Below are 26340 nucleotides of genomic sequence, written 5' to 3'. Positions count from 1 at the left end.
ATTGCCTCATCACCATGACCATTCCCTCATGATCAACACCATCATAATCATCATCTTCACTATCATAATCACCATCACCATCATGATCATCACCATACTCACCACCGTCATCACCACCACCTTGCATGGCACCTGTGGTATTCACAAATCAAGATCGATCTTGTGGTCCTATCTCTCCAGGGTTCCACTAGACTCCCAGAAACACCATTCATACTTTGTTTTTAATTAATAATTTCTTTGGTTTTGGTTTTGGTTGAGAGTGTCTTAAGCCCCCCAAATCCTGAAGGGGGTCACACATCTCCTCTCAGAGGCCTCTCCTCCTCCTCTGTGGTGGTGGTGGTTGGCACAGGTGTGCTGGGGGGCCAGGCCACCTCTGCCAGTCTCTTTATAGCCTCGCCCAGCTGCCCTAGACCCTGGGCAGCTTCTACCAGCTGGGTGAGCCCCAGCCCCAGGGCTTGGCGCTCCTGCCGGTCCTGTTCCAGGACCTGGGTCAGCCTCTGCAGCTGACCACCCACATCCCTCACAGCAGCCACCAGCTCCACCAGGGCAGGTGGCTCACAAGCCATGACCCTTATAGGTGGGGTTGGAGCCACACATGGGCCAAGGGGGCCTGGGCTCTGACTAGGGGGTGGCCCTTGGTCAGGAGGGGGTTGATCCAAAGGGTGGGCCATGGAGGAGAGGTGGAGGTCAGGGATACCAGTGGGGTCAGAGGCTGAGTGTGGGGTCTGGGTAGGTGGAGGGGTTAGTTTGGGGCTCTGGCCTCTAGATGGTTTGAAATCCTGGGTGGACAGCGGGTCCGTGCTTGGCGCTATGGAGGACCTGGAGGTGCTGGACTCCAAGGTTGGAGAGGGCTCTAGGGTCGGCATCTGAGACGCGGAGGTGTGTGGGGCAGAGGCCATGAAGCTCAGCTGGGGGTGCAGGCTGGGCTTGGCTGTTGGTGCGGGAGTGAGTGAGGAAAGTTCTGTCCCCAAGGAGGTTGGAAGGGACTTAGCAGTGATGATAGAGGTTGAGGTGAGGTCAGGAGCTGTGGTCAGGTGAGTAGCTGTGGTGGGTTGAGGGGTCGTGGTAGGTTGAAGGGTTGTGGTAGTGTCAGGAGTCACGGTGGGGTAAATGGTGGTGGTGGGTTGAGGGGTCGTCATGGGGAGAGGAGTGGTGGAGGGACGAGGGGTTGTGGTGGGTTGAGGGGTCGTGGTGGGATAAATGATGGTGGTGGGGTGAGGGGTCATGGTGGGTTGAGGGGTCGTCATAGGGCGAGGAGTGGTGGAGGGACGAGGGGTTGTGGCAGGTTGAGGGGTAGTGGTGGGGTGAGGGGTCGTGGTGGGTTGAAGGGTCGTCATGGGGTGAGGGGCTGTGGAGGGGTGAGGGGTCGTGGTGGGTTGAGGGGTAGTGGTGGGGTGAGGGGTCGTGGTGGGTTGAAAGGGTCGTCATGGGGTGAGGGGCTGTGGAGGGGTGAGGGGTCGTGGTGGGTTGAGGGGTAGTGGTGGGGTGAGGGGTCGTGGTGGGTTGAAAGGTCGTCATGGGGTGAGGGGTTGTGGAGGGACGAGGGGTCGTGGTGGGTTGAGGGGTCGTGGTGGGGTGAGGGGTTGCGGTGGGTTGAGGGGTCGTGGTGGGTTGAGGGGTCGTGGCAGGGTGAGGGGTTGTGGCGGGGTGAGGGGTCATGGTGGGGTGCGGGGTGGCAGTGTGGCAAGGGCTTGTGGAGGGGTCTGGGGAGCCAGAAGATTCCGGAACTGTATTTGGGTATGGGGTTGTGTCAGATTCCGGCGTCAGCTCCGAGGTGGGGGGAAGGCTGGTCACCTCTGACTGTGCGGAGGAGTCAGAGGTCAGCCCTTCGGGCAGGGTGGGTGATGGGGGAGCTGAGAGCTCTGGAGTCAGCATTGGAATGACACTGGAGTCAGGGGTGGATGAACTAAGGTCAGGGGTTGTGAAGACGAGGTCAGGGTTCACCATCAAGGCCGGGTCTAGGGTGGGTGGCGAAGTGTCAGGACGGCGAGAGGTCGTTGAAGCTGAGTCGGGGATGAGCTGTGGCCCAGAGGTCAGCGCTGGGCCTGGGGGCTCCATCGAGGCGGAGGGAGCTGGGGACGGGGTGGGGGCCGCTGTCCTGGCCGCAGTGGGTCGCGGCAGCCGGCGCTCGGGCCACGGTTTCCTCGGGGAACCTGGAGGCGGAGAAAGACAGACAGACGAGCTGAGGTCAGTCTGCCCCACCCCCGCCCCGCCCCCGGGGAGCCGACCAATGGGAAGGCGCAGGGCCTCGTGACGTCACGGATCACCAGCCGACTTCACCTGGCCCTAGTGCCCCTCTGCCCCGCCTCCTCCGACGTTTCCGGGCGCCACCTGCCGGCCTGCGCTGCGGAGGACGCGGGGAGCGGGGCGCGGCGAGGTACGGGGATGCTGGAGGGGACTGCGATGGCGGCGCGGGTATGTGGGGGCAAGGCGGAGGCAGGGAGATGCGAGAGGGTGCCGGAGGGTAATCTCAGTAATCAAGACAAATATTTTTATGCAATGTTTTTGAACAATCAAAATTAATGCAAAAGATCCACGATGAACAAAAAGTTATCATTTTACCAAAGACAGGATCCGACAGGGCTGGAAGTAGGATGAGTCCAGCGAGGTGAGCAGGATCCTGTCTTCAGTTGAAATTTTGATATTTAGTTCATCAGTGGATTTATTTGCATTAATTTTGATTTTTAAAAATATTGTATTATGATTAACATTATTGTCACTAATGTTGGTATACAGCCCCCGCTCCTACTGCTAAATTTGGCTTTAAAAAAAATAAAAATATTGTATTACGATAGCATTTATCTTGATTGCTGCATTTTGGGTACCCCCTTAAATTTGGGGCCTGACTGGAGTGAGGAGCCTCACCCTCTTCCCGGCCTGGCTTCCAGGTGAGTGCAAATTGTATCCCTTTTTACAGATGAGAGAAATTAGCCCAAGAGGGTAGGTAACTTGCCCCAGGTGCTGCAGACACAGTTTGCAAGTTGCCGGGACAAGATCCAAACCCAAGTTGTTTGCATCCAGAGTTTAGATGATTAAATACCACGTGATGGAAATGTTCCATGATCTGCACAGTCCAACATGGTAGCCACTGGCCACATGTGGCTACTGAGCACTTGACACGTGGCTACTATGAATGAGGAACTGAATGTTTTGTTTTCCAAAGTGTTGATTCATTTAAATTTAAATAATCACCCGTGTTAGTAGCTACCCTACGGAACTGAAGGGCGCAGCTCTAGAGATTTCCACTTGTTCCTGTAGGGTCTTTGCAGTGTATCCCTCCCTCCTGTCCTTCGTTTGTAGGGTTGGAGAAGCATTAAGTAAAAGGCTTGGCCTCAGGGCAGGCTGTTGGGCTTTAAGCCCCAGCTCTTCTTAGCTGGGTGACCATGGGCAAGTTACTTAACTGCTTGAATCACAGTTTCATCCCCACCTAGAAACCACGATGATCAATGTGTCTCCCTTGTAGAGCTGTCACAGGATTCAAGGAGGTCACAGCTGTGCAAAGCACTTAGCACAATGTCTAGCATGTAATAAGCACTCTCATGATTATCGATGTCAGAGTCATTGATGTATGTGCCTCAATTTCTCTCATCTGTGAAATGGGCATAATTATAGACCTACATCATGGGGCTCAGGTAGACATTATGAGGATCAAAGGAATAATATATATAAAGTGCTTACAATAATGCCTAACATGGGGTTGTTGCTTGATAAATGTTTTTAGTTATTATTTCAAGAATCTCAACTTAATTGGATATTGTAGGGGCTCAGATACCTACAGTGGTGATGGTTTTTAATTTTTCAGACCCAAGGTGTAGAGACCTACAGTAATCATACTCCTTGGCACGTTGTCATCAACAGCCTCTCTCTGCAACGTCTCCTCTGGTTTTATTTTATTTTAATTTGAATACTCTTTATCCTCAATCTCTATCCCCACCACCCTCTCCCATAGGTAACTCCACTAATATGTTTGACATTCATGTGTCCTTATAAAATATCATGTGTTTTGTAAGTGTATGCACTTAGTTGTATGTGTGTGCTTTTAATTTTTGCAAATAACATCGGGCTGGAAGTCTCATTCTGTTTCTGACTTTTCCACTCAATGTTATGTCACTGTGTATACATGTAGTCATTGTTTCAGTTGTTGCATAGAATTCCATTGTGTGCCTATTGCATTTCCCTTATCCATTCCCCTAATGTTGGCCACTTAACTTGCCTCCCACTCCCTGACATCCCAGAGTTCCAAAGAACATCCTCATATATGTCCTCTTATAAGCCTGCGTAAGAATTTCTTTGGAACATATATCTAGGAGCAGGTTTTGTGGGCCATAATTTATAATCACACGTTACTAAATACTGCTAGATTGTTTTTATCAAACAGCTATACCCAGTGGGGATGCCAGTCTCCCCCCATCCTCACGCACACTTGGTATTATCCACCTTTCTAATCCTTTTCCATGCTTATCATTGTTTTAATTTGCATTTTCTGATTTCTGATGAGTGTGAGAATTTCTACATAAAATTAGCCATTTGGGCTTCCCTTTCTTTCACCTGTTTGTATCGTTTTTTCATTCTCATTTAGGGTTTCCCATCATTTTCTTATTTGTCAGAGTGACTTGCATGGTATAGATTAGGGTTTCTCAACCTCCACCTTTGGCATTTTGGGCTGGATGATTCTTTGTTGTGGGGGCACAGCCTATGCATTATATAGTGTTTAATGCCATCCCTGGCCGCTGCCCATTAGGCGCCAACAGGTAGCCTCTCTGCTTCCAGTTAAGACAACCCAAAACGTCTTCAGACATTGCCAAATGTCCCTTGGGAGCAAAATCACCCCTAGTTGGGGACCATCGGTCTAGATAATAACATTGTTTTAGGATATATCTCTGTTGGGGTTTTCTGGGGTAAGGGTTGGGTCACCATTGGGAGTTTGAAGTCCATCTCTCTACCCTACCACACCCACTCCCCTGTCCCCTCGCGCAGCCACATGCCTCACCTGTGTCCTCATAGACCCTAGGAGCTGGAGGAGGGCTTCCTGGACTCCTGGTGGTGCCAGTGGCACGAGTGGGTGCAGGTTTGCCTGTGGTGGGGGTCCCCTTGGCCAGGCCCCTTCTCATAGGCGTGCCCGACGTCCAGGGAGCCTCGTAACCATCCTTGTCACCTTGAGAGGTATGGGGAAGAGGGTTGAGTCTTCCACTGTCCTTTGAGAGTGACGCCCCTTCCTGCTCCCCTGGGCCCCAACCCCAGTTCAAATGCCATCCTGTCCAACTGGACTGTAACGTCAGCCTCCTTCCTGATCTTGCGGCCACCTTCGTGATTCAGTTGGGATTCCCTTGGCTACCAATAACAGAAAATATGACTAAACTAGCTCATAAAATAAGGGCATTTGTTATTTCAGTTCCCTGAAGCCCCAGCCCTAAAGGGGTGAAAACCCACATAATATCTTTATTAATTAGCTGCTGGGACATTTCTATAATACTATTTTTCCTATGTTTTTTGGCCAAATACACTTGGATAATCTCTATATAACAATTTTATATAACATAAATTTATAATATGTAACATATATATATATATACCATTTTATTTAGGGAGAATAGAAAGCTAATCCAGTCTTCCAGCTTGGTTGATCAAAAAGCTTATTTTAACACCAGCTTTCTTGAGAAAGAATTCACCTAATGTACAATCCAGCAACTTAGTGTGTGATTCGGCGGTTTTAGTATATTCACAAGGTTGTGCGACCATCGCCACGATCAAAATGAAGAACATTTTCATCACCCCAACGAAACACTCGGGGCCCATCGCCATGGTTATTCCTACTCACCCGAATCATCAAACCAACTTCCTCTGTGACCCTGTCCCCCTACACTGATCTTAGAGGCCTCTTTATAACCCAAAGACCTGGCCCTGCCCCTCCCCAACCCTAAACCTTCCCAAGCGTCCCCGCTGCCCTCGGCGTAAAGTCCACGTGTCTGGTCCTCCTTCACACGCTGCCCTGCCCACCGCCCCGGCATCCTCCACACCACTGTCTCACCCACACAGTGCTCTGGCCACGTGGGACCCCGAGCCTGGCGTATTCACCACAGGTAGCCGTTCATACCTCTGAGCCTCTGCCCGCGCTGTTGCCCTGCCTGGAATTCCCTGCGCCACCATTTCCTTTCCAAGTGAGCCCCTCGGATATTTTCTCATTCTGCACACAAAGCCAGGCAGAAGAAGGACAGTGTCCAAGACCTCAAGCAACTCCGTCGAGGTCACCTTGAGCTCTGTGGCTAGCTGTTCCGATTACAGAAGTCCTTTGCTCTGTCACCTGCTAATGGTATCACATACTCATAGAGCAAGAATCGATTTTCACCCTGATGCCAGGCATTGCGGACACCTGAGTCATGCCTTCGTAATATTAACCTTTCTTAATTAAATACCTTTCCCCTTACTATTAAATACCTTAAGAGGGTAGCTATAAAATCCTAATGGATAGCCATATTCAGAAATTTAAAAATCCGTTAGCAGTACTATTAATTTTTTTAAAAACACAAAAAAATGAACAAAGCTTAGGGGAAAAACCCATTAGTGGTGCAGCACTAAAGATTTCTTTCCAAGATCCTAGGTTTTAGGAAGACACTACTAAGAACACACATTTGGGGCAGGCACAGTGGCTGAAGCCTGTAATCTCAGCACTTTGGGAGGCCGCGGTGGGAGGAGTGCTTGAGGCCAGGAGTTTGAGATCAGCCTGGACAACATATCAAGACACTGTCTCTACCAAAAAAAAAAAATTAAAATTAAAAAAGATAACTAGGTGTGGTGGTGTGCGCCTGTAGTCCCAGCTATTATTACTTGGGAGGCTGAGGCAGGACGATCGTTTGAGCCCAGGAGTTCGATGCTCCAGTGAACTATGATTGCGCCACTGCAGTCCAGTCTGGGTGACAGAGTGACACCCCATCTCTAAAAAAATAAACACAAATTGAAGCTGTCTTTCTGTTCAAATGTCAGCCCACCAATTACAGATATATTCCTGTGTGTGCTCGAAACGTACCATCCAAAATTTGTCTCATCATCCCCACACATGTATTTACACCTTAACTACAAATGCATGACTCCTGAACACCATGTTTCGACGTGCTTTTGCTTCCTAAAGCTAGTTTAACACTGTGCATGGAGACCTAAGTGCTGTATACAACCTTTTGAAGCTTGCTTTTCCCATCCACCCTCATGTTTCTGAGGCTGTACGACTGCCTGGCTTGGTCCCTTCCTAGCTGGGTGAGCAACTAACTTAACTTCTCCATAACTCAGTTTCCTCATCTGTAAAATGGGAGTCATTACGGCACCCACTTCATGGGGTCAGAGGGCCAGGCACGTGATAAGCTATTCTTTGCATTAAAATACGTATAACTCTGGTCCATCCTTTTTAACCTCTGTATAATACTCCATGTGTGAATACACAACCAGGGATTTACTTGCACTCCTGCTGATGGGTGTTTAGGTCGTTGCCAATGTTTTGCTGTTACAAATACAGCTCCAGTAATCTCTTCGTCCCCATGCCCTCGGGCTTATGAGTGAGCATTTCTCCACACCTAATTGTGGGGTGGCTGTGTGGGAGGCAGGTGTGTCTCCCTAGATATTGCCAAACTGCCCTCCTAAGTGGATGCAGATTCTCGCTCCCACATTTATCCACGTCCTTGGTGCTGTCACATATTGTAATTTTCCCTGGTCTTATTAGTAGAGGGTGGCTGGGGAAGCTGCTGATTTGCTTCAGTAACCAAACTGAAGACCAGAGAGGGAAAGGAACTTCCCTGAGGTAACACAGCTAAGGGGCAGCATCAAGCTCCAGACCCTGGCAGGTCTAACTGGTCCTAAATGATCCTGGTCCTCTTTCCCTCTGGGTACAGATCCCCCCAAGTCTCACCCCATTCTTCCGTGGTGAGCTATTATTCATCCTTTAGGATTTGGTTCAAAGGCCACATGCTGAGAAGGCCTCCCCTGTCCCCTTCTGCATGAGGTCATCCCTGCTCTATATTCCCTAGATTCTCCATGGCTAATTCTGTCCTTCCCACTCTCCACCGCTGGAGTGTTTAAGGGTGTGAACCTGGAGTATGAATCCAAGCCCTGCCTTTTGCTATGCTGACCTCAATGTCCTTATCTGTAAAATGGGGCTAAGGACAGTACTCATCTCACAAGGTTGCCTGGGGAGGAAGGGATTTAACCCACGTGATGCACTTGGAACAGTGCCTGGGACGTGAAGAACATTCACTAAATATTAGCTATTATTATTCTTATCCTCCTCATCATCTAACCTCTAAATGTAATTTCACATTTAAGGTGGGATCCTCTTCTTTCTGCACCACCTCATACAGTGGTAACTTCCAGCGATACCCCAAATGCATGCGTCTCCCACCTTCCCAGCTGGGTGCAGTGGGAACTGCATTAGAGTCTGTCTGCATGGCCACGTCCACCCCTACAGTTTCAGATTCCATCTCGCTAAGTTATACCCCCAGCCCAGGCACTCCTCAGAGCTCTGAGACTGCACAGCTAACGTCTTCTGATATTCCCACTCTGGCTCCTGTGCACGCACCCCAGCGTCCCCTGACCCAGTGAAAGGTGGGTCCCTGCCACCTGCCTCTCTCTCCTCATTGCCCCCAACCCATCACCCAACCCATCAGCTCAACCCCCAGAATATGGCTTGATTATATCCACATCTCTCTCAGTCTCCACTGCCACCCTGACTGGGCCACTGTCACCTCCCCACTGGACCTCCCAGTCTCCCTGCATTCACTCTTGCCCCTACAGTTCATTTCCCATCTCATCGTCTGCCATCGTCCCATCTACTACTCCTCTCAGCCTCACCAACCTTGTTGCGATTTCTCCAACCAGCTGAACATGCTCCCTCCTACCCGAGGGCCTTTGCACATGCTGTTCTCTCTGCAGGGAACACTCTTTAAGTAGATATTTGCATGGCTTTCCCCTTGAAGTTTTCACTTAAATGGCACCTTCTTAGTAAGATGATTCTTAACCATCCTGTTCTAAATTGCAACCCTCAGCCTCCTGTTCCCCTTTCCTTGCTTTGTTCCTTAGTGCTATGTTCCCAGTGGCTAGTGCACACGTCTGCCACAAAGTAGGCACGGGACACATGAATTGACGTCTGTGTCTCCAAATTCTATACTCCAGAAAGCCTCAAGAAATGTTGCTTCAATGAAGTGGAAAGTAAAAATCCAAACTCCATAAGCCTCTATTGCATCTCCTGTACACTCTCTCTAGACTTACGCTGTGGTCTCTCCTTCCTTCGTTTACACATTCATTCATTCAACAAATATGTAAAAAGTCTCTGCTGAGTTTCAAGCACTGTCCTAGACACTGGGGATGCAAGACCGATCTGTGGTAGACAGAATAACGCCCCTCCCACAAAGGTGTGCGTGCCCAAATCTGCAGAACCTTCGAATATGTTACTTTACTTGGCAAAAGAGACTTTGCAGATGTGACGGAGAGTCCAGACCTTGAAAGGGGGAAATTACCCTGGATTAGCCAAGTGGGCCCAATCTAATCATATAAGTCCTTAAAATCAGAGAACTTTCAGAGCTGCGGTGAGAGAGAAAAATATTTAGAGACAGGCGGGTCAGAGAGATGCAATGTTGCTGGCTTCGAAGACGGATGAAGGGGCTCCAAGCCAAAGAATGAAGGCAGCCTCTCAAAGCTGGAAAAAGCAAGGAAATGGATTCTCCTTTGGAGCCTTCAGAAGGCAACAGCCCTGCCGACCCCTTGATCTTAGCCCAGTGAGACCCATGTTAGACTTCTGACCTACAAAACTGCAAGGTAATACGTTTGTGTTGTTTTCGGCCACTAAATGTGTGAAGATGTGTTATGGCAGCAACAGAAACTGATACAGATCATTCACAGGGCTGACAGTCTAGCAGAGATTGACACCATTCATTGCAGATTTCTGGCAATGCAAACTTCTCCCCTCCCTTGCTCCTCTGAGAACCCTCTTCCTCCTTGTGTCTGCTGGTGAAATAATACTATCTCCCCTGTGAGGTTTTCCTTGATTACTATAAATAATCACTCATTCCCTGGAAGCCTGCAGCTGTTGTCTTCAGCAAATAACTCGAGCAACCAATATTTTGTGGTTTTAAACAATTTCACACACATTGTGCTCGTTGGATTGGGACCTGAGGTTAGCCAGCTAGTTCTAATCCCCGTGTGGCCACAATTGGAACCTGGTAAGGGAGTCAGACTCCAGAATTTGTGCTTCTAAATATTTCAGCATCCATTGTTCCCCACCCAAGGGGCAAAATGTGTGTGAAATCGTTTTAAACAGACTCCGATTGTGGCTCCTGAGTTTAACTTGCTTGAGCCTCACATTTTTTCCCCATCTGAAACAAGGGTGTAGCAATAGGACCTATGTCACCGAGTTGCTGCAATCGTGCATGCCTAGCACGGAGTAAGTGAGCTCTCCTCGAGTTTTTCCAACAGCCCTGGAGTCCCATTTGCCCCCCAGCAGGGGAAGAAGCGGGGATTCAGAGGTGAAGTCGTTTTTCAAGGTTACATTGCTACTGAAGATACAAATTCATGCCTGTCGTTTCTCTCATTCCCTCCACCACCCGCACGCCTCCCCGCGAGTCTTCCTATTGTTAAGGTTGTACATACGACTGTTTTCAGATTTTCCCTGCACAGTTTGTAATTTTGCATTTATCTGTTCTCATTTACTGCCTTCTCTCCCACTGGGAGGGGCCCCCCAGGGAGGACCCTGCCGTCTCCTGGCTGCCGAGCCCAGTCTTTGCCTGTCTCCGTCGCGAGGGGGCGCTGTGGGATAGGGCGGTAGCGCGGGGCTGCAAGGCACAAAGGCTCTGGAACCCCGGCCACATTTGAACAGGGAACATCACCTCTCGGAGCTACAGTTTCCGTTTCTGGAAATGGGGGATGAGACGCACTAATTCACAACTTGAGTCTACCGACCCCAAGTCACGGCGCCCCCGGGGCCTGCTCCCTCCCTCCCTTTCCCCCGGGGCAGGGCCGGCTCCGGAGACTCAGCGGCTCACCCAGCTATTACCGCGGGCGATCAGCCAGCTGGCCAATAAGGAGGCGCAGCGCGCCCGTGACGTCACGAGGTGCAAGGCAGATGAATGCCTGCCCCTCCCACCGCTCCGTCTCCGGCCCCGCCCTGCAGGCGCATGCGTGCTGAGCGCAAGAAAAAGGCGGGAAAGGGCGCGAGCGGCGAGGGCCTCCTGAGGGGATGAAGAGGGGTGAGCCTCTCAGGAGGGCACAGGCAGAGCGGCGCAGGGCGACAGAGGCAAAAACCGGTAACAGCCCGAGACGGCAAGCACGACGAGAGAGTGAAATGGAGGGAGAGGACAGGGAAACTGCTAGTGCGACGGGCAGAGAGGGAGAGCGGAAATGGTGACGCTCGCGGGAGCGAGAGAAACCGCCTGTGAGGGAAGCAGGCGGGGCGGCGACAGCGGCGGGGAGGGCGAGACCCGCAGAGGAGCCGGAGAGAGACAGAAAGGAGGGAATGGGGCCGACCGTGAGAGAGAAGCGACAGGGGGCGGGGAGGGAGAAGAGAGCGGTGGGAGACACGGGAGACGGAGGAAACAGCGGTTAGGGGCAGAAGGGAGGGAGATGGTGCGGACACGGGCAGGGGATCCAGCGAGAAATGGAGGTGACGAGTGCGGAAGTGATGACGACGGTGAGAAACCGAACGTGAAAGAAAAGAGACGGACACAGAGGGGAAAAGACAGAGAAGCTGAGCATGGAAAACGGAGTGAGAAAGAGAGATGACGAGAGTGTGAAATTATGAAAGAAAAAAAAACCAGGAAGACCCTGGAGAAAAGACAAAGAGAAAAAGGACCGCGAAAAATGGCGGGAGGAACAGGGGCGGTGCGGGCGAGAAACCGGAAGAGAAAGACACTGAGGGAAGAAGAAAGGATGGGAGAGGGAGGCCGGCGGTGAAGAAGCAACGAGAAAGGTGGCGAAGAGCGAGGGGCGCGACCGTGGGCGAAGGAGCGAGGAACAGACGCGACGGGGGGGACATCGCGGATGAAAGAAGCCGCAGCAAAAGCGCCAGCGTGCGCGAAGGAGGAGCAGAGCGGCCGAGGGGCCCCGGGGCGCAGGGACGACGAAGACAGAGGCAGAGGAGCGGCCGCGGCGGGAGGAGACGCGACGGCAGGACGGAGCCCCAGAGCCGAGCGGGCCCCGCGGCAGCGTCAGGCCCAGGGCAGGCGGCAGGCGGCAGGCGGGCGGGCCGGGCAGCCCGTGCTCCAGGGGCCCCCGCCCCGTCCGAGCCACACCAGACACGGCCGGCGCAGGCGCTGCGACAACAGCAAGGCTTCGCTTGCCTCGGGGGAGCTGCGCTGGGGGTGATGGCGCGGGGGCCCTCGGCCGAGGGCTCTGGATGGAAGGGCCCGGGCTCTTGTATAATGCAGTTTGCCTGAGGATTGCTGAGCCCGGCCTGATGTCTTACGTGGCCGCCTCCTCTGGGCTCTGGGGGAGAGTGTCACCATCGAGCCCAAGGAGGGAATGCTTTGAGGATCTCTGGAGCCGAGGAAAACCTGTCCAGGTCCCTGAGACCTCGGCCAGCTCGTTTAGAAGGGTCTAGTCTTTCGGGAAACCCTGCAAGGAGGCGGATGGAGGTTTATGGCTGCCCCGACAACCACCCCAGTCATGCCCCTCACCTGTGACTGGCAGGTGCCATGTTGCCCGGGAGGAGACCCCTGGGCGCCTGGTGGTGTCCCAGGAGAGAGTGTGTCCTGGTCCCCCTGCCACGGTGGTCCCCTTGGCCAGGTCCTCTCCTGAGGTAGGGTCCCAGGTCCAGGGGGGGTAATCATCTTCGTCTGCGTAGCCTTGGGAGAAATTGGGGAAATGGTTGACCCTGTCCCCTGTCTCAGAGGTCCTGGAATCTTCTGGAGCAACTCTGGGATCCCCCTGCCCTGACGCCATCATGCCCAGTTCTGTAGATTCCACCATGATGCAGTCACCTGGCCTCACCTCCGCCCCTGCCCGCGCCCTGACTCCATTCATTTGGCTGCTCTGCCCCACTCCCCGCCCCCGTGCCCTGGTACCAGTGCAGGTGAGCCCCACGTCTTCCTCATGGTCACAGTTGTGCTTCCCCCACGGCCCCGAGGGGCAGTCGCTCAGCGAGGCCTCGCTGCCCTTACAGCCCATGTCATCCAACCAGATGGGCCCAGTCCCAGGGCCATAGTGGGTTTTGCCCACCCGGGGCCGGACCTTTCCACAGCCCAGTTCCCAGCAGGCCACAGTGGCATCCCGCAGGTCCCAGTTGTCATCGCACACTGTCCCCCAGCGTCCAGCATGCCACACTTCTAGCCGGCCGGCACATCGGTTGGGCCCGTCAGCCAGACGAACCCGGAACAGGCCTGTGTGGACGGCCTGAGGTCAGGAGGGAGCGCCAGCCTCTCCCCTTCACTCCCCGCTTCCCTTCACGGCCACTCACCTGACTCCTCAGTGGTGCTGGCAGTGGGGGAGGGGGCTGGTTCTTTGGGTGACTCTGGAGACCCTTCTGCTGGGATCTCGGCAGATGGCTCCAGGGAAGCCTGAGGGATTCTCTCGATGGTGGCCTCAGAGGTCATTTCTTGGGGGCCTTGTGTGGTCAGCATTGCCATGGTCTTAGAAGTTCGTTCTCGGGGGACCTGAGAAGTCAGCGTGGTGACCGTGTGTGAGGTCTGTCTGTGGGGGGCATCAGTGGTCAGGGTTGCAGTGGTCCTCGAGGTCAGTGCTGGGGGCCTTTGGGTGCCCAGGCCCCTGGAGTGTTTAGTGGTTGGCGTTACTGGGGGTTGAGTGGTTGGTCTCTTTGCATTTTTTGTCACCCACTTCTTAGTACTCTTAGGCATTTTCCCTGGGGCTTTCGTGGTAGTTTTCTCTGCAACACTAGAGGTCACACTTGCAGAGGGCTTGGTCACCATCTCTCCTGGGAGCCAGGCATCCCGATCTCTACCCAGTCCGGGGATCCAGCTCCAACTGAAGGGGTCCGAGACAGAGTCCAGGCCAGGGGGGCCTAGAAGGTGGGCAGGGAAGAAAGAGAAGATGGAGACACCATAATGATAAGATCATCCATCCATCTATCCAGGGTTCTCCTTCTGTCTAGTCAGTCACCAAGTTCCCATTCGTTCATCGTTCAGTCATTCATGCCACAAATGTTTACTGAGCACCTCCTATGTGCCACACTCTGTGTTAGACCCTGGGGATACTGTGGCAAGATAAACCTGACACTGCTGCCCGCCTTCTTGGCACTTACAGTCTAGATGTGACTGATCCCTTCCACCCCCTCATACCCGACGCCTCCTCTCTATTTCCTCAGCTTCTGCTTCAAATCAAGGCCTCACTTCCTATACCTTCTAATTCTAACAGGTCTCCCTATCTCCTTGGCAATTCTCACCCACCATTAGATTGGTACCCAGGTCTGACAAGCCACTCCCCACCTTAAATCCCTTCTGTGGTTCCCCATGGCTCATAGGAAGAGGGGGAAAGGGGAAAGGGCCTCAGCTTCAAGCAGAAATGATGACTCCATCCTTTGAGTCACCACTATTCATCTTACATCTTTCTTACGTAAGCTTAGCTTATGTGTGCAGTAGAGGGTTAACCTTGCCCAAAGAAAGGTTTGGCCCTTTGCCCCTGGCTCCTGGGCAATGGCTTCTAAGCCTTTGGAATGTCTTGTCTGATAAAAGATTTTTTGTCTACCTGCTGGACTTAGGCCATGCCAGATACTCTATGCTAATAATGTGATTTATGGACAGCCACACAGGTGGCCAACCACACCTAAGTGACCAAGCCCCTATAAAAACTCTGGACACTAAGGCCCAGGGGAGCTTCTCTGGTTGGCAATACTCCATGTGTGTTGTCACACATCATTGCAGGAAGAATTAAGTGCTGTTTGCACAACTCCACTGAAAGAGGACAATTGGAAGTTCACACCTGGCCTCTCCTTGGCTGATTTTAATCTGTAGGCTTTCACTATAATAGCCCACAACCCTGAGTAGAACAGCTTCTCTGATTTCATGAGTCCTTCTAGCAAATTACTGAACCTGAGTGTGGTCTTGGCGACCTCCCAAACGATAACATGTCACATGGGTTTGCAATGATTTGTTTGTGCATCTCTTTTGCTCCATGAGCTATGAGCTCTTTGAAGACCAGGACCATGTTCATCCCTTCTGAGGTCCCAACACCGAGCTCAGTGTCTGGCACTTAATAATAGGACTCAATAAATGTCAGTGAATGAACAAACAAATGCATTGCCTGAATTTATGTTAACTGGCCCTCAATTTGGCTTATTTCTTTCTCCCAATGCCCTGTCTGCTTCCTTTCATCTTAGGGAGGATAAAGCTCCCTTCTTTGTGGGAGACTTCCTTGATTCCTGGAAGAAGGAGGAGGAGGAAGAAGGAGCTTCTCGGCATGAGAATCCCAGCTCTGCCACTTTGTTGCTGTGTGACCTTGGGTAAGTTACTTAACTTCTCTTTGCCTCAGCTTCTTCATCAGTAAAATGGGCATAACATCCACCAACCTAGACTTATTATGTGGTTTGAATGTGGTCACAATGTGCAAAAACACCCAGCACAGGGGTGGGACTTAGGAGGCACTCAATCTATGTTAGTGTCAATGTTAGTTACTGTTCCTTCCTCCAGGAAGCCCTCCTGGAGTCAGCAGATGGCTAGGGCCTCCTTACCAGTGCAGGTGACGCCAACATCCTCATTGTGAGCACAGTTGTGCTTCCCCCAGGGAGCAGCAGGACAGTCAGACAGCGAAGCCTCGGTCCCCACACAGCCTACATCGTCTAGCCAGATGGGGCCTGCGCCCCAGCCAAAGCGGCCAGCAGCAGGATCTGGCTGCCGAGGTCCACCACAGCCCAGCTCCCGGCAGACCACAGCTGAGTCCCGCATGTCCCAGCTATCATCACACACCGTCCCCCAGCGCCCATCATGCCATACCTCCAGCCGGCCTGAGCACCTGCTGGGCCCAGCCACCAGGCGCAGCTGAGGGGACCCTGGAGTAGAAGAGACCCAAAGAATTAGAAAATGAGGGAAGCCATCCAGCCTCCTGACTCTTCATCCACTTTTCCTTCCCTCCATCTTCCTTTCGATGCATCCATGCATTCCTTCATCTTCCTTTCTACGTCCATACATTCCTCCATCTAGGCTTTCCCTCATTCATCCATCCTTCCTTCCAGGCAGCAAGTATTTACTGCATTAGGCACAAGAGATAAAGAGTCAGGCACAGTTTGGTGGTTCCTTGAAAAGCTAAGCACAGAATTAATATATGATTCATAGGCTGGGGACGGTGGCTCATGCCTGTAATCCTAGCACTCTGGGAGGTCAAGGCAGGAGGACTGCTTGAGCTCAGGAGTTCGAGATCACCCTGAGCAAGAATGAGACCCCGTCTCTACTAAAAATAGAAAAAATTAGCCAGGCGTGGTGGCATGTGCCTGTAATCACAGTTACTCAGGAGGCTGAAGCAGGAGGATCGCTTGAGCCCAGGAGTTTGAGAGTTTGAGGTTGCTGTGAGCTAGGCTGATGCCACAGCACTCTAGCCTGCACAACAGAGAGAGACTTTGTCTCAAAAAAAAAAAAAAAAAGAATTAATATATGATTCAGAAATCCCACTACTAGAGATATATCCAAAATAAATTGAAAACAGGTATTCAAACAGATAGTTGTGTGCGAATATTCACAGTAGCACTATCCACAATAGCCAAAAGGTAAAAACGGCCTAAATGTCCCTTAATGTATGAATGGGTAAACAAAAGGTGGTATTGATCTTGGCAGTGATTTCATGGATGTGACCAAAAGCACAGGCAACAAAAACAAGTGAGACTATATATCAAATTTAAAAGCTCTGCACAACAAAGGAACCAATTAACAGAGTGAAAGGCACCCTACAGAATGGGAGAAAACATTTGCAAACCATATATCTGATAAGCAGCTAATTTCCAAAATACATAAGGAACTCCTACAATTCAATAGTAAAAAAACCTAATAACCCCGTCTTAAAATGAACTAAGGTGGGCATGGTGGGTTGCACCTGTAATCTCAGCTACTCGGGAGGCTGAGGCAGGAGGATCCCTTGAGCCCAGAAGTTGGAGGCTACAGTGAGCTGTGATAGTGCCACTGCACTCCAGCCTGGGTGACAGAATGAGACCCTGTCTCTAAAAAGTAAATAAATAAATACAATTTAAAAGTTTTAAAAACAAAAATTAGCTAAGGACTTGAATAGACATTTTTCCAAAGATAATATACAAATGGCCAACATGTATATGAAAAAATGTTTGTCACTAACCATCAGGGAAATGCAAATCAAAAGCACAATGAGATATCACCTCACACCTGTCAGGATGTCTATTACCAAAAATCAAAAGGCAACAAATGTTGGTGAGGATGTGGAGAAACTGGAAACTTTGTACACTGTTGGTGGGAATCCAAAATGGTGTAGTGGCTATGGAAAACAGCATGGAGTTTCCTCAAAAAATTAAAATGGAACTACCATATGATCCAGCAATCCCACTTCTGGATATATATCCAAAGGAATTGAAATCAGGATTTTTTTTTTTATATACAGGGTCTTGCTCTGTCTCTGCCATCCAGGCTGAAGTGTGCAGTGGCACAATCATAGCTCACTGCAGCCTCGAACACCTGGGCTCAAAGAGTTCCCCCACCTCAGCCTCCCAAGTAGTTGGTACTACAGGCACGTGCCACCATGCCCTGAAATCAGGATCTTGCAGAGGTATTAGCAATTCTAGGTTCATTGCAGCACAATTCACAATCGCAAAGATGTGGAAATAACCTTAATGTCCGCTGACAGATGAATAGGTCAAGAAAATGTGGTATTATACATACAGTGAAATACTATTTAGCCTTAAAAAAAGAAGGGAACTCTGAAATACACAACAATATATATGAAACTTGAGGACATATGCTAAGTGAAATAAGCCAGATACAGAAAGACAAATACTGCATGATCCCACCTATACGAGATCTCCAAAACAGTCAAATCCATAGAATCAAAGAGTAGGATGGGGGGAGGGGAAAATGGGGAGTTACTAGTCAGTGGACATAAAGTTTCAGTCAAGCAAAATGAATAAGCTCTAGAGATCTGCTATATAACATTGTACCTATAGTCAACAATAATGTGCTGTACATTTAAAAATTTATTAAGAGAGTAGATCTCATGTTAAGTGTTCTCACCACAAAAAAATTTTAAAAACTAAAAGTAGTCTATCTATACAATGGAATATTAAATATCCAGAATAGGCAAATCCGTAAAGACAGAAAGCAGATCAGTGGTTGTCGGGGCGGAGGGGAAGGGAGAACGGGAGCGACTGCTTAATGGACACGGGTTTCTTCCTGGAGCGATGAAAAAGGTCTGGAACTAGATAGAGGTGGTTGTACAATATTCTGAATGTGCTAAATACCACTGAGTTGTACACTTTAAAATGGTTGATTTTATGTTATGGGAATTTCACCTCAATTAAAAGAAAAAAATTATCTGGGTCCAGAGCCTTTTTCCATGCATTTGTTCAACAACTTTCATTTTCTCTTATAATTATTGGTTTAATAAGGTTTTTTTGTTACTGTTGTTGTTAAGGGTCAGGCACAGCCTCTGCACTGAAAAGCTCATGGTTTTTAGGGCAAGTAGCATGCACACAATTACAACGCAGTGAACTAACTGGAATAGTGGAAGTACAGATAAGGCAAAGTGAAAACACAGTGAAGGGAAGGAGAGAAAAATTCTGCCCAGAAAAGCTGGAGAAGGCTTCTCAGAGGAAGTCCCTAAAAAGAGAGGATGGAAGAGAATCCACTGCCTGGACAGAAGGAAGCAGGTGTGCTGGGCTGGACAGGGAGCAGCTGCATGGCTTCAGGATTCCCTGAGCCTGGCTGGTTCACACCGGCCCTCCTGGGGTTAGCCAGAGCAGTAATAACACCTCTCACCTTGGGCTGTCAAGGAGGAATTCAGCAGCCAAAGTCTCAAGGGTCCTGTTGCAATTCATTCAATAAATATTTCTCCAGCAGCTACTCTAGACCTGGCCTCACGCAGAGCCCAAAGCACACAGCCCTCCCTACTCTTACCTGCCTGGGGAGGATGGCTTCCCCATGGAAGAACATCTGAGCTTGGCCTGGGAAGATGAGGAGTTTGGCCAAGCAGATAAAAGAGGAAAGGGTAGTGTTATGGGGTCAGTTGTGTTTCCCAAAAAATAATATGTTGTTGTCGTCCCAACTCCCAGTACCTCAAATATGCCCTTATTTGGAGATAGGGTCTTTACAGAGGTAAAATGGGATCATTATTGTGGGCCCTAATCCAATATGACTGGAATTCTTATAAAAAGGGGAAATTTGCGAACAGAGGGAACGCCACGTTAACATGAAGACAGAGATGAGGGCAATTTGTTTACAAGCCAAGGGTTTCCAGCAAACCTCCAGGAGCTAGGCGAGAGGCCTAGAGAACAGATTCTCCCTCACAGCGCTCAGAAGGAACTAACCCTGCCGACACCTTGATCTCGGACTTCCAACCCCCAGAACTCAGACAATAAATTTGTTGTTGTACCTTGTTACAACAGCCCTAGCAAATTAACATAGGTCCTGCACCGGGTAGACGGTACAGTACCTGCCAGGCCCAGGACAAGGAACAGCATGGTGTGTTTGGGGGAACAGCAAGTTGTTGGATTTAGCTGGAGGCCGGGTATGTGGAGTCATGAAGGACCTTGAATTCTCTGCCAAGAAAGTAAGACTTTATCTTATTCGTGACAGGGAATCCCTGAAGCACTTGAAATGGAAAGCTCAGCTGTTACGATTCAGAAAGCCCACTGTGAGATCAGCAAAGACCCAGACTGGAGGAGGAGAGGTTGAAAACAAAGCTCGCTCCAGGGGCAGGCAGGGCAGGAGGGCGGAGGGAATGGAAGCTTTAATGAGCAATTCGGAGGACAGAGAAAGATAGTCTGCACCGTCTTGGAGACTATTCCCTGGACGTCAGCCTTCAGCGTGCTCCTTCCCTTTTAGGGAGAGATGCTCCTTCGTTGGAAGGGCCTGGGCAGGAGGAAGGAGACAGACAGAAGCCCTTTCTTCTAGTTCAGTGAGATTTGGGCATAGAGAATGTGGGTGCTGTGATAACAGCTTGGCAATTCCTCAGAAAATTAGACATAGAGTTACCATGTGGCCCAAGTGTATGCCTGAGAGAACGGAAAGCAGGGACTCGGATAGATTCTTGTCCACCAGGGTCCATGACAGTATTACTCACTACGGCCACAAGGTGGAAACAACGCAGTGTCCCCAGTGGATGGATGAACAAAATGTGGGCTATACATACAATGGAATATTATTCAGCCTTAAAAAGGAAGGAAATTCTGACACTGGCTACAACATGGATGAAGCTTGAGGACATTATGCTAAGTAAAATAAGCCAGTCACAAAAAGACAAATACTGCATGATTCTACCTATATGAGGTACCTAGAATAGTCAGATTCAAACAGACAGAAAGTAGAATGGGGGTTGCCAGGTCTCGGGGAGGGGAAAGGAATGGCGAGTTCGTGTTTAACAGGTATGGGGTTTCTTCTGGGGATGATAGAAAAAGTTCTGGAGATGGATGGTGGTGATGGCTGCATAGTGATATGAATGTAATTAATACCACTGAACTATACACTTACAAATGGTTAAAATGTTACTTTTATGTCCTATATATTTTACCACCATTTAAAAAAAAGAAGGAGTGTGAGCTGTGCTTTGCTTGAATCCTGGCTTTTCCAGTTTTGAGCTGCCTCGTTTGTGACATGGAGACTAGTCAGTACCTACACATAAGTGGCTGCAAGCATTACCTGGGTTTAGACCTGTAGAGAAGGTGGAACAGCATCGGGCACCATGAGCCAGGAAGTGCTCAATAAATGTTAGCTACGATTATTATCCAGAAAGAGGGAGAGAGGTTGCCAGGAATAGTGATCATAGTGAAAACAAGTCGCCACTTATGTCCAGCCTTTTCCAACCTTGAGGAGATGGCTGTATCAGCCACGCCTGTTTATTTTCTCTCTGTCTGATGCTTTGACATCTTGGGGTCTTGCTGATGCTGAAAGACTGCCAGGGTGAGCTGTTTCTAGGATAGTGATGACTTGAGTGTGCCTTTCATATGCAAACCAGCCAGTCCAGCGCTCGCACCCCAACCACCTCCCCTATTGGGATCTTACACTCTGGGCCACTGTCCACCTGCCCTCGTCCCGCCAGAGCCAGGTCCCAGACAACTGAGGATAAGCCTGTGGCCCGTGGCCTGCTGAAAGGATTCAGACTAGCCCATCCTAAGCCTGCTCACCTGCTCCCTCCCACAGAACCACAGTAAGGGCTCCTGCTCACACTCCCCTGACTCCCCCTGCCCTCGACCCGCCCTGATGCTTCCCTGTGTGGCCCTGGGGGGCATTCGCCCCCCTCCCAGGAACTGTGAGTAACAAACTATCCTTTCAGTGGCTTGTCTCTCCTGATCGGTGAGTTGGCCTCACCGTACCTGAATAATAATTAGACCTATATCTTAAAACGACAGCCGCCTCTGATCCAGTCCTTTCAGTACTCGTGGGAGGGAAGCAGGCAGAACTATTAATCCCCATTTGCCTGAGAACCAGAGGCTCCAAAAGGACAGGGAATGCTTGAGCAGGGCTGTGACTCCGAGCTGGCCAGAGCACCCTGTGAAGGATCCCACAGCCACGCCGTGCGCCTCGGGAATAGTAGCCCACCTTTCGTTTCTCCTCTCCAGGACCAGCTACAGAATTTCTGGGTCCAGTAGATAACAAAAAGGTGGGGCCCCTTCTTCCAGATGTGCCAACAGAGCACAGTGTCCTTCAGAGCGAGGGCCCCCGTGAGACAGTCTCAGAGCTTGGGGAAGGAAACAGAAGCAAGGACCCTGTTTTCTTGGGCGGCAGCGAGGGACTCACCGGCCTCCGGTCCAGGCTCCCGAGGGGCGGTAGCAGAGGCTGGAGGAGGTGAAATGCCTGCTGTCCCCGGGGCCTGGCTCACTGTGGGGGACAGAGGCCTGGAGACGTGCTGCCTGGACGTTGAGGTGTTGCTGTCCACTGCAGGGGCCGTGGGAGGGACATATCCGAGGGGCATGCCTGGTAGGGGGAGAAGTATGACCACCCACCCGCCCCATGCCACTGGGCTGCCCCCACCTCCTGCCTCATTGGCACTAAGCCCTCCCAGCTGCAGGTGGAAGTCCCTTCCTGCTGAACCCCCTCCCCAGACACAGCCCGAGCCTTCCAGTGCTTTCCACATCCCTGACCTGGGAAAGGGAGGGTGGGAAGGGCGGGGAGGGAGGGAGTAGATAGAGCAGACAGTGGAGGCAGCTTGGGGGTGACAGAGAAAAGGGGAGGTGGCCTTATAGAGAGGGGAAGATCGGCTCCCCCGGGGCAAGGAGGCAGAGCCCAGGAGCGCAGCTCTGGGGCTGAGGCTCAGCCTCTCACTTTTCCAGTTGGGGCCATCCTGTGCATGGCTGGGTGTTGAGCAGCCTCCTCAGCCTCTACCCACAGGTTGCCAGGAGCTCCCCTACCCCCAGCTGTGACAACCAAAAATTGTCTCCAGACGTCACTTAATGTCCCCCTGGGAGGCAAAATCGCCCAAGTGGAGAGCCCTGATGTAGGATGGGGTTTCACAGAGCAGGAGAAGATGGGGAAAGTAGCAAGTCTGGCCAGAGGGAGTGAAGGGCACATAGGGACACCCCCCTTCTCGACCTTCCACTCCAGGTGCCACCATGCCCGCCTCCCTGCCCTGCCCCACACCCCTCACCGTCACACACAGCCCCAGCGTCCTCGCGGTGGTGACAGTCATGCTGGCCCCAGGGCCGTGCTGGGCAGAATCGCAAGGCCGTCTCGTTTCCGCGACACCGAAGATCGTCCAGGATGATGGGTCCAGACCCCTCCCCAAAGAAGGCGCCCCCAGGGGCGGCCAGCGCCCCCCCACAGCCCAGCTCCCGGCAGGCCACTGCGGCGTCACGCAGGTCCCAAGCGTCATCACACACTGACCCCCAGCGCCCACCGTGCCAGACCTCCAGGCGGCCAGCACAGCCATGCGGGCCATCAGCCAGGCGCAGCCTGGGGGCCGGGCCTGGACAGGGAGAGAGGGAGGACAGAGCACCAGGAAGCTGGGTGGATGAGCAGCGACTGAGCTACCCTCGCAGGAAACTAGGGTGGACGGGCTGGGACTATGTTAAGGACAGGACGGGCTTCATCCCCAAGATGACGCTTGAAACAGATATTCCATCTTCAATTGGCAAATAAGGAAAAGGCTCTGAGATGGGAAGTCATTGGCTGAGGGTCCAACTCTGGTCATCCACCTATGTGCCTGCCTCCTGGGGGCGGGGACCCTGACTCCGACCCTGGGTGCACCTCCCGTGCCCGGCTCCCCTCTTCTCCCAACTCTCAGCTGTGGCTTCCCAGGTTCCATAAAGCAGGGTTCCCAAACCTCAGCACCGTGGACATTTGGGGACACATCATTCTTTGTCATGGGGGGCTGTCCTGTGCAGCACCCACCAGATGCCAGTGGCACCCCCAGTTGTGACAGCCAAAGAGGAAGGAGGTTGCTGGGTCCCAGGAAGCCCCGACGTACCGGTGCAGACCAGCCCGGCGTCCTCGCTGTGGTCGCAGTTGCTGCGGCCCCAGGGGCTCCGCGGACAGTCCCGGAGGGCCTGCTCTCCTCCTCCGCACCCCACGTCGTCCATCCACACCGGCCCTGAACCTGGCCCAAATCTGGCACCCCCAGGGGCGGCCAGCGCCCCCCCGCAGCCCAGCTCCCGGCAGGCCACGGCGGCGTCCCGCAGGTCCCAGCCATCGTCGCACACGGTGCCCCAGCGCCCGCCGTGCCAGACCTCCAGGCGGCCGGCGCAGCCGTGAGGGCCTGAGACCAGGCGCAGCCGCTCTGGGGCAAGGAAGGAGGGAGGCAGTGCGGCTGGTGAGAGGCAGAATCAAACACCCCTTCCTCGGTTTTCACCTGGGGAAACTGAGGCCCAGAGTGGGCAGGGTCCTGAGATCCGCCTGCCAGCGGCCCATTGAGGGAAGAGAGCCACGACCTGAGTGGGGCAGGACACCTAGGTGTCCTGAGGGGTGGGGCAGGAAGAAGAGGGAGGACCAGGCCTGACTTTCTGAATCCCCAGGGAGGGATGTGGTGGATGCTGGGATCCTTCCAGGGCCCCGGTTAAGGAGAGAGCACCCATGGGTCCCCAGTCTGGCTGGTCCTAGGGTCTCACAACACCCAGACTTGGGGCTTGCGGGAGGCCGCAGTTACCTTGGCGAGGGGCTCCGGTCGTCAGCAAAGGAGCTCGGGTGGACTTGGCCTGCTTGGGTGGCCGGGGGCTCTTCTTCCGGGGGCTGTTCTGGGGGCTCCCCACTGGGCGGGGGACTGGGAGAGAAGACAGCCAGAGGTCAGGAGTTCATCCTTCCTCCCACCTGGGGAGCCAGGCTTCCCTCTCCAAGCGTCTGAAGTGGTGGAGCACACGCAGGTTGTAAAGGAGACAGTGCAGACACATCTGTCCCTAGAGGGGTCTTAGTGCCACATGTCCCTCTCCACATGGCTGAAGCAGGAGGGAGAATCCTGGGCAGGGGGTGGGCAGCCAAGTCCTTTGGGCTCACCAGGAGTCACGGGGGGCTCCTCCGAGCTGGGGCTCAGCTCCCCAGGCAGCCCTGGCCACGAATCCCCATCCAGTGGGGAAGTGGGATTGTCCCTCGAGTTAGCCACGCGCTGACCTACAGGAGAGAACAGCAGCTATGAAGAGGGTGGGGGGGTAGAGAGGTCATTTGGGTCCCTGGGAGAGGCACAGGGCCAGGGTACCGGGGCTCTGAGTGGTTGTAAGTTGGTCCCAGAGGGAGGGAGACACCTGGCTTTGGATGGGAGCAGAGGCAGGGCGTCTCTGGAGTGCAGGATGCTCGGATTTACTGGGGCTAAGGACTTTGAGCTGCCAAAGGAGTGCCCTTGAGGAGGGGTGGGGGTCCCCTCACCTGCACAGACGACGCCCGCGTCCTCTTCATGGGAGCAGATATGGGCCTTCCAGCCCCGGTGGGAGCAGAGGCCTAGCTGCCCCTCGCTGCCCCGGCAGGCCAGCTCGCTGAGCCATACTGGCCCTGCGCCCTCCCCGAAGAAGGCACCCCCGGGGGCGGCCAGCGCCCCCCCGCAGCCCAGCTGCCGGCAGGCCACAGCGGCATCACGCAGGTCCCATCCATCGTCGCACACGGTGCCCCAGCGCCCGCCGTGCCAGACCTCCAGGCGGCCAGCACACCCGTGGGGACCGTCAGCCAGGCGCAGTCGCTCTGGGGGGCGGGGGTGGAGGAAAGACTGTCACCCTGAGGCCCCAGGGCTGGGGTGACAGTTGGAGCTGGGGGCTGTCCCATAGGGTGCCATTGGGAGGCCAGCCTCTGGCCACTGGACCCTGGACCCAGACTCCTGGGTGCTCAGAGATGTGGCTGGACGCCTGGGGGATTCTAGCAGGGAGCAGTGGCCGAGGCCACAGCCATAGCGGGATGGAGGGGCGGCCAGGGACCCGGCAGGAGGAGGGCACAATGGGTCGGCTGGGGGCTGGGAGAGGCCAGACAGGAGGAGTGTCTGGGACACTTACCAACAGCCTGGATCCCCACCAGTGCCGCTGGAAGGGAGGTTGGAGGGTGGGACAGAGTGAGGGGCAGGCCAAGGTGGGTCCCTTCTCCACAGGCCCCTCATCTTGAATGCCCCGAGACACACACACACAATTCTCACACCTCTGAGCCAGAAACCCCATAGCTGGGAAGCAGGACTCTGGGCAGAGGGTCTGGGTAGGACACAGGTCTCTGAGATGGGTGGGGCTCCAGATGCCTGGCCCCTGAAGTCAGGGCTGGGACAGAGCCTTCGTGTTCCCACAGGGACTTGGCTGAAAGTCAGATGGCTGGGGACCCCCACAGGGGCAGGTGGGGTAAGGGGGCCAGGTCTGGGCTTCTATGGGGGAGGGCTGGGCGTGCAGAAGGCTGAGTCCCTGAGGGGTCAGGCAGGGCCAGCCAGATGTCAGGATATCCTGGAGCACCAGGAACTGGGTCCTGGAAGTCTCAGTCCCTAAACTGGATGAGCTAAGGGGTCGGAGGTGGAGGCCTAGGCCCCTGAGTCCCCAAGGAGAAGGGATCACTCACCAAGGAGGCAGGCCAAGACCCTCATGTTTGCAGAGTCCAGGGCAGGGCCAGGGTGAAAGGGGAAGAGCAGGAGAGGGAGGCGGAGGCTCCCCAGAGGGAGGGAGGGAGGGAGGGAGGGAAGCGCCTGCCGGAGGCGCTCAGGGCCCAGGACAGAGAAGGAGCAGGCAGGGGCTGGATGCTTTGCCAGGAGGAAGAGAGAGGCTGCAGGGAGGCGGCAGGGGACAGGAGGGGGAGGGCTGGCCAGAGGCTG

At 52.9% G+C, this 26340-nt stretch overlaps 1 protein-coding gene across 1 annotated transcript; it reads right to left on the bottom strand.

The window, feature by feature from the left end:
• Nucleotides 1-238: 238 nt before the first annotated feature.
• Nucleotides 239-26115, bottom strand: SSC5D (scavenger receptor cysteine rich family, 5 domains). Its single transcript, XM_012643069.1, is given in 16 exon segments — nucleotides 239-1024; nucleotides 1154-1430; nucleotides 1432-2153; nucleotides 4991-5155; nucleotides 12648-12815; nucleotides 13035-13349; nucleotides 13427-13987; nucleotides 15653-15970; nucleotides 21885-22061; nucleotides 22732-23049; nucleotides 23551-23859; nucleotides 24226-24339; nucleotides 24570-24683; nucleotides 24936-25244; nucleotides 25550-25576; nucleotides 26091-26115. Coding segments are annotated over 16 exon segments (4653 nt in total). The 3' UTR covers nucleotides 239-290.
• Nucleotides 26116-26340: the final 225 nt, after the last annotated feature.

The sequence above is a fragment of the Propithecus coquereli genome, unplaced genomic scaffold (assembly GCF_000956105.1).
Source record: "Propithecus coquereli isolate 6110/MARCELLA unplaced genomic scaffold, Pcoq_1.0 Scaffold193, whole genome shotgun sequence".
NCBI classification, from domain to species: Eukaryota; Metazoa; Chordata; class Mammalia; order Primates; family Indriidae; genus Propithecus; species Propithecus coquereli.
This window is presented reverse-complemented; position numbering and strand designations above follow the sequence as displayed.